This window comes from Solea senegalensis, linkage group LG19 (assembly GCF_019176455.1).
Source record: "Solea senegalensis isolate Sse05_10M linkage group LG19, IFAPA_SoseM_1, whole genome shotgun sequence".
Lineage (NCBI taxonomy): Eukaryota > Metazoa > Chordata > Actinopteri > Pleuronectiformes > Soleidae > Solea > Solea senegalensis.
In genome coordinates, this window is record NC_058038.1 from 13,761,937 (window position 1) to 13,774,055 (window position 12,119).

The 12,119-nt window shown below is 40.0% G+C and overlaps 1 protein-coding gene across 3 annotated transcripts; it reads right to left on the minus strand.

Annotated features, from left to right (window-relative positions):
* Window positions 1-5,099: 5,099 nt before the first annotated feature.
* Window positions 5,100-10,826, minus strand: LOC122785836 (cell death-inducing p53-target protein 1 homolog). Of its 3 annotated transcripts, none has more exons than XM_044051813.1 (5): window positions 10,642-10,826; window positions 9,713-9,759; window positions 7,517-7,736; window positions 5,920-6,064; window positions 5,100-5,808 (listed from the first exon to the last, which is right to left on the minus strand). In XM_044051813.1, exons 3-5 carry the CDS (start codon window positions 7,719-7,721, stop codon window positions 5,703-5,705), a joined length of 456 nt encoding a protein of 151 aa, XP_043907748.1. In that variant the 5' UTR covers window positions 7,722-7,736; window positions 9,713-9,759; window positions 10,642-10,826; the 3' UTR covers window positions 5,100-5,702. The 3 variants fall into 3 exon arrangements, with proteins under 3 accessions (XP_043907748.1, XP_043907749.1, XP_043907747.1); XM_044051814.1 differs by lacking the exon at window positions 10,642-10,826 and adding an exon at window positions 9,991-10,226; XM_044051812.1 differs by lacking the exon at window positions 10,642-10,826 and having other exon boundaries at window positions 9,713-9,959.
* Window positions 10,827-12,119: the final 1,293 nt, after the last annotated feature.

Here is a 12,119-nt window from a genome sequence, read left to right on the forward strand (position 1 = left end):
AACACAATAAATGCACAAACCACGAAGCGAGTTCATTGAGCAAAAGTTGCAGTGTCTGTCGCGTACTGCGCAAGCGCACAATGGGACAGATCACGAGATGGTGCAATTTGTGAAAGTACACGTTGCAACGGCAATTCAAAAAAGTACACACCGAAGGTTGTCTTTCCCACATAGCATTAATCATTAAGAGAAAAAGGAAATAAGCAGAAGAAGTGGAATGAAAGCAGAACTCGGAAGTAGACGAGTGGATGTTCTAAATGATTTTGTTGTTCCAACTAATCTGGAACTTCTTGCTCTTCACGTTGGCGTTCACTCATAAAAAGTATGAACACATGGATCATGTTAAATTAGAATATGATGAAAGAATTGTAAAGAAGAAAGTAAAACGCTTGATTTAATGAGACTTCACTATGTTTCTCAGCTCCAAACAATGACATAATCCCAATGTAATTGTATTGACTGTTAATGTGTCCACTCATCAATGGCCAAATACAAGACGTGGTAGCTGTCATGTTTTTCTCACTGATCACTGGTTTTAGTAACAAACCACACAACACAAACTAATCAACTTTACCAAAGTGTTACGGCAAAAAGTGTCAGCGTGCGCACGTGTTTGTCGAGACGTTCTCTTTCCCACACTGAGTGAGTGTGAGTAAAACACATGACTTTGGCACACGGAGACCTGGTGACAATTAATATGGGTTTGGGGACACTCAAGGGACACTCACACTCACAGGTCACAGGACTATGACAAGAATATTACCCAACTTATCTGGAATGCACTGAAAAACAGCCGTGGTAATACAGCCAGGCATTGGATAGTGTTGTTCATCTGTCATTCATCTGCTACCACTGAAGGGGAACAGTGGTAGCAGATGAATGAATGAAGAGCCGCGACAGGAGCTGGAGCCAAGCCCGGCTGACCTAGTGCGAAAGGTGGTTACGCTGTTGAAGTCATTCTGTTTTAGGGCAATCCAATGCAATTTGCTGGAATTACAGTCACAAGCCACCAGAGATGGGAGCAATGCAAGTCACAAGAAAACCTCAAGTCTTAACCACCGAGTCTCAAGCGAGTCCAAAGTCATTCTTGCAAGAATCAAGCAAGTCGAGTCGAGTTCCTGCTTTAAATTAAGCGAGTTACAAGTCAAGTCGTGTGAATATCGAAGATGAAGATGATTTCCCAGATATTCTACATTTAAATATGCTAAAAAAAAAGACTTTGAACTGCTAGAGTTGAATCTGTAACAGAAACATTGTATTACTCAAACAATGTAAGCACTTATGTAAGGAATTGTTTATAAAAAAAACATAAAATAATAAATACTACAGAGCCTAAAATATAAAGAATACTGACTATTAGGCCTTCATTAACCCTATGGAGATGAATTTTAAATATTAGTCTTAAAAACAGCACGTTCCATGCATTTATCATAACCTGCTTTTGACCGAAGAGTTATCCAGCTAGTGTTAGATTAAAATAGCAACCAGCTGACTTCCTGTCGTACCTTCCTTTGTGGGATTTGAAGTGTCAAATGGAATTTCATGTAGTGGTGCTGGTGTCGCTCGGTTGCCAGGTTTGTATACAAGTCCGCAAACGCAGACACCCAATGTTTTAAATAAAAATTGTAACTTTCTCAATATTGGAGAAAATCTAATTATTCTACATGTCCAGTCACTCAACAGACATGAGTGTCAAGTCGAAATCAAGTCAAGAAAGTCTCAAGTCCTTCAATTTTGCGACTCGAGTCCCTCACCTCTGCTGGCCACGCAGCGGGTCTCCGCCCAGACAGACTCCACCCTCACCTTCCTTTGATCTGTATGCAGGTTGCCCCCGGCAACCATGGCAGTGGCCAAAAGTATGTTTGCAGGAATAGCGCGCGGCAGGCTTCCACCCCGTCTCTAATCCTTTTCATGTTGTTTTTAGGGCCAATCAATACATGCAAGGATGCACGCTATCCTTGCACGTCGATCAAAGTCATTGCGCGACCTACTGGCAACAGGAAGTGTGCCCACATTTACAAATGTTTCATTTATGTTTCAGTGTGTGGTGGTCTACATTTGCTATACTCATAACAAATTAGCAGTGGCCTCCCTCTCTCTCTCTCTCTGGCCACACAATGATGACTGTGGTCGCTCCACACCGACTGCTCTCGACTGTTAGTGCTGCTCGTGTTTTAACCTTCAAGATGGTAAACTGTAGTAAGAGCAGGAGATTCAGTGTTGCAATACAGAGGGAAGAGTCAGTGTGTGAGTCTCCAAGGACACATTCTGATGGATGTGAATGCAATCTGTGAATCTTGGGTTCTGAACATTATTTGACAGCTTTATCAAAGGGGCTTAACTTAAGTTCCAAAAACAATTCTCTATAGCGACACACTATAACTGAACGGCAACCTCTTCTCTATGCTTGCAGCTGCCAGTGCCATATTTAGTCATACTGATCAGGTAACTAAAGCAACTTTCTTCTGCTTTTCATGCCTGGGTGGGGTTTCTGTTGGAGTCTGTGTTGTGCTGGGAGCCATTCATTTGTTGATATTAGAGGATTCCATACCTAAGCAGACCACAAAATGTGTTCATAAAAAGTATGAACACATGGATCATGTTAAATTAGAATATGATGAAAGAATTGTAAAGAAGAAAGTAAAACGCTTGATTTAATGAGACTTCACTATGTTTGTCAGCTCCAAACAATGACATAATCCCAACGTAATTGTATTGACTGTTAATGTGTCCACTCATCAATGGCCAAATACAAGACGTGGTAGCTGTCATGTTTTTCTCACCGATCCCTCCAACTCATCCTGCTTTACCCCAAACCAGGCTCCAGAGAGAAGGTATTGTCTCTGCTGATGGAAAATGACAAGAAGGGTTTGGGATTAAACAGAAAGTAGAAATGCTAGGTCTGTCTATTTACAGCACGTATTACTGGACATTGTTTCTACAGATCATTTACAGTCAAGCTCTGAAATGTGACAGCTCAATTTCTTTCACACGAACAGCTGTAGCGTCCCCGTGGTGTCCGGCATAACAACCAATGTTTAAGTTAAGATAACATGGACCAGGACTCTGGGTTAAACTAGTTGTCCCTTGAGGTTCCTTGTACAACATGATAGGTCAAGTATAGGTGAATGTAATGCTTTGCTTAGGATTTGGTAGCCAATAGAATCTTCACACATGCATGGGTCAGGATTGTGGCCCGCGAGGGCATGCTCTTATTTGTAAATGGGACTAGTCGGGATTTAAATAGACTTGCAAGTAGAACAACCTTCAGAACCGAATGGCGTTGATTTGTGGAGCTTGTTCTTTGCAATGAGTTAACACATAGAGTCATTTCAGATATGGAGGGGTGTATCCTCCATATGGAGCCTTAAAAAACAACAAGAAAACAATACTGGACCCTCCTCCGTAGCTGCATTGTTGCTCCCAAATCAAACTGTTCATAACTTTGTTCTGACAATATTGAACGAGTATGAAAGGTTGGTGGTACAGGCCAGTATTTCTACACAGCATGCTGAATGATGACCACTCTCAATGAGTGTTGATGCTTCCAAAACCCATTTCCATTTGAAGCTAATTGATTTCAGATTGCACTTAATGTGGCAGATGCTCCCTGCGATCAAACAAATGGAGTGGAAGTGGGGTGAGAGGTGGTTTGAGGCGGGGCCAATATTTACCGTCTTACCACAGACTTCGTACTCATGCATGACAGGAACAGGGTGACAAAGAGTAGCCCGGCCATAGACTGAAAAATCAATGTGTGAAAACTAGTTGTAGACTCTGGGTCTATAAAGTGTCTGAAACCTGTATGATCTTGATTGGCCATCACGGGGTGATTCCACTGGGGGTGCAAAAAGAAGTGCATGTGTATGTGTGGCTGTGAGAAGATGACCACATTTGACTTGATTTATAATGTCAGTAAAACACTTTGCTGAGCGGTTCATGGTCACAAAACTCTACTAACATATCTGGATAATGTGATGTGATAATGTTCCCTCCACTGGCTTCCTACTCGTGTTAGGATTGATTTTAAAATGTTACTGTCTCTGCTGCGGCACCAAACCTCAGTGAACTTCTTTTTCACACCCCATCCCAAGTGCTGAGGTCTAATAATAGGTTGCTTTTAGGTGTGTCAGGTTTGTACACAAGCCCACAAAAGCAGACACCCAACGTTTTCCGTGTTTTTTAAAAAAAAAAAATTATAGGATATATAGGATTATTATAGGATATATAGGATTATAGAATATTATCCTTAAATTTGCGAGTCTAGTCCACCCACCTTCTTTTTCACACCCCATCCCGAGCTCTGAGGTCTAATAACAGGTTGCTTTTCAAACTAAATCCTGACTGAAACTCAGTGTGATCGGGCCTTTTCTATATAAAAAATGGAAAAATCTAGATGAAAGTGTATATATATATACATATACACATACACACACATATATATATGTATATATATATACATATAATTATATTTTGCCTTTAACTCTGTAAAGCACTTTTGGCAACCTTGGTTTGTTTTTAAATGTGCTCTTAAAATAAAGGTGACTTGACTCGGCGATCCCTCTCACCGTCCATCCCGCCGCCGTTTGCTTTTCTGTGACATGAAGGTCAACAGGAAACTGATTCAATACGCACTAGCTTATAGATACAGCGCCACCTACGGAGGAGTCAGACATACACGGCCTACACACTGTGCATATAAATGCAGTGACTGACTAATCAAGGTAAAAAGTGACTTATGATACAGATGGAGTAACCTCTGGAATGAGCCAGCATAGTTCTTCTCACATTTATCTGAGTTTGGGTCCTCCCTGCCTGCTATTGGTTAGTTTAGTGACATGTGACAGGTAGCCAGGAAGTTGTTGTGAGGTGAAGTAAAGAGGGCTCCTCAAACGTTCATCTGTCCCCGTCTAGTTATTCCTTTTATCCAGAAGAGATCGGAACCGCCACATATCGAACCCTCGCATTACACATGTATTGAAGCGAGGACACCATGTGATTGAGAGCTACTAGTGTAAAATAGATGGTTGTGTAAATGGACATGCAGTGAACAAGCTCTGCTCAGTTCAGGCCCCTGCATGCAGCTGCACAATTGCAAATGTGGTTACAATAGAAGATTTAATAAAAATGCCATCGATGAGCACCCATTATGCTTTGAAATATAGAGATAGAAATATAGAAAGATATTTGGTTCTGGAACAAGCATGGAAATGTAAGACACTTGGCAAATAACTGCTGTACATTGACAACTGGAGAAACGAGAGCAATTCATTCTACAACTGGCACCAATTCATTTCACGTCAAAAATGAAACAAAAACATGCTTTGATTTCCACCCAATCCGTCCATTTTCTACCACTTCATCCTCCTCAGGAGGGCCGTGGAGGGTGCTGTGCCAACTCCTGGACAGATCACCAGTCCATCGCAGGGCCACGGACAACCATTCAACCGTTCTCTCTCACACTCACACCTACGGTCAATTTAGAGTGTCCAATTGACCTAATCCCCATATTGCATGTCAATTGCATTGATTTAACGTCTACAAATCATAATACTTCGTAATAACTGAAAATATCCTAGAACGGCACCTAGAATCACATCTTATTACAGTTCATATACATTCATAGAGTTCAATGATGAACTGTGGGTACAATATTGTAGATGCTTTTTCATATAATAATGATCCATACATCAGGGATCGCTTCACATCCGCTTGTATATGTAGACGGTTTTGTTGCAAGATGGACAACGATGCTCTACATCTTGGCAGGAGTCAATGCAGAACGGGATGCAGCAGCAAATAAAACAACTGTAGGAGTCAAACAGAGAGGACGTAGTCTTATTACAGGATCATTTGAGAGAGGCTGGGAGCAATTAAGGCCCATCTGTAATTTCACGTTCACAGTTGAAATGTCTTTACCCGAATAAGGCGAGGCCGCCACAAATGGCCCAGGTCAACAGGCCCGGCGTGTGCTCCGTCCTGGTGACCACAGTCTGACTGCAGTGGGGACATAGAGTTTGTCCTGGGATGTCATGTAGTGCAGGTCTCATTATCACATGAGTCACTGGAGATGAGGAATGAAAAATACATCAAATATTAAATGAGTGCAGTGCCAGCAGACCGCCTCCCCTTCGAGATCCATTTCGCACACGAGATGACAGGACGCTGCTCTAAACACACTCTGTTGCCACTAGTTACCCGATTAATCTCCATCTCAGACTGCACATAAAGGGGCCAACTGAGAAATGTACATGACCATTATGTGTCATCAGAGATTCAAGAAACCTGTTCAATTTGAATACTGGCTTTACGGGAAAACTCGACAATGCACAATAACTATCGTATTTGTGCGATAATTACACTTGTGCAAGATGAAAACCGTTACTTTCCTGCTTCTCATATAATCTAAATATAATCTGCAGTTTGTGCACGATGCATTGATGAAACACTGATGTTCTACTAGCTCTGGCCTATCTATAACGGCAAACAACTTTTGGCTCTTCAAATGTTTTTTTTGTGGTCATTTGCTGTAAATAACAGTAACAGTGAGGTATTTGTGGAGTTAAGTTAAATATTGTATAACAATGTAATGCTAAGTATTGGTGCAGCTCTTTGTTAAAAACGTTTTGAATTGGGATTGTAGTAACTGTTTTTAACAGTGATGGTTTCTGGTGTATATACATTATTTTACACTTCACTGCTAAAAATGTAACATACTGATATATAAAGATGTAAGACATTCACAGAGGGAATTTTGAGACACGGTGGTAGAAAAAGCGCGGTTATCAGTGATAACATTAACCAATGTTAATGTGTATGTAGAGACAATTTTTTGTTAAAAATCACAACTTAATGCCAAATTGTAACCCTAAATGTATATAAAGCTCAATTCTAATCTTAACCATCAAAACTATGGTATTAACTATAAGTATTAACTATTTAAAGTTGTAGGGACAAGGCAAATGTCCCCATGGCAGAATTTGTCCTCACAACCCACCACAAACATGTACGCACACAAAACTGACAATAGCTTTTTGTTAAGCACACACAGGGAACAAATGTCTATTCTTCAGATCCGTTTGGACGAACGCCGATGACTTCGCCCCCACGACTTTGCTTCACTGCTCACAGATGTGTTTCAATTGTCAATCATTAATGCATATAGCCTGAATGTCATGATATATGGTTTACTGGGTTTTATGATATGTGTGGTATTGGACGAGAAGCATCTCCTCAGATATGCAGACTAATAAGGTGACGCTTTAAAAAAAACAAGAAAAGAAGGTTCAGAAGAGATATTTCAGCAGTGTTCCCCTTTTTTTGGTAACTAAAATAAATCATTTCATGCCCTTTGGCCAATGGTTGTTTTGTATATATTGTGAATGTGTGTACAGGCTGTACAAACAGAGGTGTTTTCCCATAGAAAAGGGTATCAAATAAAGACGTCAGGCCTCAGAAAGACAAACACTAATTAGAGCATTGCTGTTTAATTTCAGCAGTGACTTTAGAAACAGACCTCCTTGGTATGAACCAGGTGGAGGTGCTGCAGGTGAGTAACCAGCTGGAGGTGGTGCATGCGAGTAACCAGGTGGAGGTGGTACAGGTGAGTAACCAGCTGGAGGTGCAGACGGGTAGCCTTGCGGAGGATAAGGTGCCCCGTAGTTCATTGGTGGTCCCGGGTAGGGTGGAGCCGATTCATTTGGTGGGTATCCTTTTTCCATTTTTAGATTTTCTGACTGGACACAGGAAAATGTGCAATATTAACTACAGTTAAGTAACAGTGTAGGTTTGACACGTTATAATTCTGGTTTTAGAATTTCAGTCTTTAACATCTTGCAGCACTCCCCTGTTCATCAATCATCAAAACACTTCTTAGAGCTTTTGTTGCATCCGTATGAACACATAAGCATTAGTTTCCATACATACGTAATAAAAGGGGTAGTGAAAGACTGTGCTTTACAAAAAAATGAAGTGAAACAATCAAAGACAAACAGCACATTTGCAGGTTTTTCAGTTGTACCGCAACGGACATTTTCCCATGGAAGGGGAACCTTTTTCACATTTACTTCACCACACACATTTCATATGCTCCTAACGTCACATGACCCTAAATCTGATTTCCCTCCACCAGCTTCCTCTTTGTTTTAGAACTGATTTAAAATGTTACTGATCACTTTTAAAGTTATTATGGGCCTGCCCCCTAAGCTATAAAGCAGAAAGTCGAGGTTTAAATCAAAGGGCTCCTGGAATTTGGAACAATGTACCTGGGGAGATGAGGCTCAGTGAGAACTTGTTCTACTTTTACAGGGTGAGAACTTGCCGTTTGTTCTGTAAGTGTTGTTTTATAATAATATCAGTTTCATTATTATTATTATTATTATTATTATTATTATTATTATTATTATTGTTATTATTATTATTATTATTATTATTATTGTTATCATTATTATTATTTCCAAAGGGCCACACAGTGGCCAGCACAGTTGCCTCATAACAACAAGGTTGCTGGTTTATGTCTGGTTAGGCTGGTTATGGCTGGTTAATTGTGGTTAATTGAACACTCTAAATTACCCATAGGCATGAGTGTATAAGTGAATGATTGTCTCTCTATGACCTGTCCAGGCTATATCCCACCTTTTGCCCCATGTCAGCCTGGATTGGCTTGATAACGCGGCAGCTATGAATGAGTGAATGAATAAATACTTTCCAGCACTGCTTGCTTTTGTTGGTCATTTGCTTTCATTTATTTGGATTACTGGTGTTCTGTGTTGTCTTGTTTTTATATGATTAGGATAATGATGATGATTATTATTAGAGCCACACGGTTGGTAATGGTTAGCGCTCTTGCCTTTGCAGCAAGAAAACCCAGGTTCGAGCCCTGGTTGGAACAAGGGCCTTTCTGCATAGAGTTTGCTCCAGCTTCCTCCCACAGTCCAAAAACATGCAATATAGGGATTAGGTAAATTGGGCACTCTAAATTGACCATAGATGTGAATGTGAGAGTAAATGGCTGTTTGTGGCCCTGCGATGGACTGGCAAACTTTCCAGGGTGTGGAAAATGGATGGATGGATGATGATGATAATTATTATTATGTGATAATGAATTAGCTACAGACTAATCTCTAAAATTTAGTGATGTAAAATTGGAAAAAAAATAACCATATAGTTGCAATATAGTCGTTTTAAATAAAATAATAATAATAATAATAAAGTTTGCAAAATGAAGTCAGGAAGCAGGATGTAATTTGCTTAGTGGAATCAGTCAGGGCAAACACCCACATCCTCATTGTCAGTAAGGATGTGGTTAAACACTGGTGTCTAAACCAGTGTCAGTCAATTCGGGCATTTTGAAATATTTGAGAACAGAAGATGACTGTATTCATCGTAGTGAGCAGACACAGTCACCCCTTGCAAAAGACCATAAATCCATTCTAACTCAATCATGGCTACGTGAGCCACATGTACTGATGAAGCATCTTCATTCACCACAGTCTTTATACAGTATACGCCACACCCTGGTTTGTTTACACAGTGTGACGAAATAAGGCATGAAACATCATCAATGTTTACATATAAATAAATGTGAACACTAAAAAACGCTCATACAATTTTATATATTGCGAAATATTTCAGCTAAATAAGGGATAAACGTAATGTTTCTTCCTCAAAGCCATACAGTAACTTACATAATGTGTAATTTAGAATCACCAACCTGAGACTTTTCACCAATAAAATGTTCTCTCCAGGAGCCGCCTGGTCCTGTGTGATACAGGGAGAAGGAGAAGTAAACCAACAGAAGTGTCAACAGAAGAAAAAGACTGAGAATGTGGCACAGTTAAACACGGTTGCAACAGTGATTGTAAAACTAGAAGGACTGCTCCAGGAAGTGTATCTTGTCTCCTCCCCCCGCATTCTCCATGTCCCATGTGATTGTGTGAGTCATAAGAAATGTAATAGCACACTACCCCAGAAAATGCTATTAACACGTACTGTAATAAGAGCTATGAAATCAAGGTAAAAGGGGTTGTTAGAGACGTAGGATTCCAAATGTTCTTAGTTTGAAGACCCTGGCACTGAACAGTCTCAGTTAATCCCTTTAAAACACACACACACACACACGCACACACACGCACACACACACGTGACACAACATATCCTGACAGAAAAAAAAGGGTAATATGTTTGTCTCTACTTTCTGGCTCCACTTTCTTGTAGTCTAACTAGTCTTACAGTGACAGGAAATGAACTCACTTTCACTTTCCATTTTACACCACATAGCGTGTGGGTGTGGGTCCTAATCACATGACAAATGAATCGACAGGAAATAGGATGATCAAATAGGTGTTTATAATTTTGTGTTCCCATCTTCTGCAGGGTGACACAGCGTCACTTTAACCAACTTGTAATACAATTTTAATAAAACAATTCTAATGAAGGACTTCTTTTGTTTTGACATCACAAATACTGTTTCAGTTTAGGTTTCAGAAACCTTTTAGTCACATACCCACACTCTTTCATGCATTATTCCCCACAATCATTTTTTAAAGAGAGAATATATCTATTTCTTTGTCGTTAGTCTTTGACCCCCACATGCAGAGATCGAATGCCGAGTGAATTTATGATTAAGTGAAATGGGCTTACAGTCAGAAGACAAGATGGCAGACAGGAATCCAGAAACAGGCACAACCCACAAGGAAAATGCACACAAATCTAAGGGAAACAACCATGGACAAAAGCTAAACCAAATGCTGGTAGAAAATCCACTGAGAGACACAGAGCAACAAACAGAGCAAATGGCCAAGAATGAAGGGTATACATGGGCAAATTCTCAAGAGAGGGTAGATCACAGATGGAAAAGATTAGGGTGGGGAAAACAAGCCCAAATATGGCAAAAAGGGGCAGGATTTAAACCAGAACAGACAAGAAAGGATTTCAAAATAAAAATGTAAAATGTTTGTAAAGACATTTTACATTACCAACCACAGGTTGTCTATGTGAATGTGACTGATCTAAACACAACTCAACCCCATGGATACTGAGACCAGAGGAACATTGCCTTTCACATATGGAGTGTGTTGCACAAGAGCAGCCATTGATCACACAGGCGGACGCAGGGGGGAGGTGTTCTGAGCTCAGACCAAGGGGAAAGTCTGTCCTCTTGTGGCCACAAGATGTCAGAAGAATTCTACACAGATTTCTAACTTCTAAAATGTCATACTATTGTATCTCCTCAGTCTTTTACCACCCCACACCCAGAGAGTGAAAACATGGGACACTTCAGCCTGATGAGAGATTTAACACAGAGATGACAGAGTTAGGGATGGGAATCGGTATCGGTGTCAGTATTGGCATCGGTCCGATACTGGTCAAAATCACTGGATCGGATAATAGATTTTACAATTGTAAAATCTGATACAATTCAAAAATGCAGACTCTAAATATGTAACTAAAAAATAAAAAACGATGGGGCTGTTTATTTCTTCTTTCTTAGAACTATGTTTTTGAAATGAAACAGCTTCATCGGTATCTGTAGATACTTGAGTTTGTGATATCGGTATCGGACACAAAAAAGTGGCATCCTCCTATCCCTAGTCACAGTTCCTTTGTTGTTTATTTTGTTTTTATTGCATATCTGAGAGAAGATAAAAGGCTGACTCTGAATAAACATTCCCAAAACTAAAACAGACTACACTCCCCCATCAAACTGAATGTTTTATGTTAATTGTCCTTTCAGTTTTTGTATTGTATTTAGTTTATTGTTGTTTTTTTTTATTCTGCTTCTACAGGGAAACTTTCAGAGAACAAGTCAAGGAAGGCCAGCAAGTAACTCAAAGAGAAAACATTTTTTTTTGTATCCCACATCACATTATCCAGACAGAAGCACAAAAAGAAGCATCCTCTTTAAGCTGTCAGTGGATAAATGCCCCATCTCAGCAAATGCATTCACAAAGAGACATAAAGAGGAGGGATAATATACAAGGTGAAATTTATCCAAGAGACGACACAACTCCAGCTTCAAATCATTTGTCAGTCACACTGGTGCTGTACTTTCTCACTTATATCCTCAAAATAGGAATAGAATTTAGTAATTGAGTTCATTAACTGTTACAGACCTTAAA

Coding starts and splice junctions, on each gene's coding strand:
- LOC122785836 (XM_044051813.1), bottom strand. CDS start 7,721: ATGGAAAAAGGATACCCACCAAATGAATCGGCTCCACCCTACCCGGGA. Junction 6,065..7,516: donor ACCTGGTTCATACCAAGGAG/GTCTGTTTCTAA, acceptor CCTCATCTCCAG/TGACTCATGTGATAATGAGA. Junction 5,809..5,919: donor GGCGGCCTCGCCTTATTCGG/GTAAAGACATTT, acceptor TGACTCCTACAG/TTGTTTTATTTGCTGCTGCA.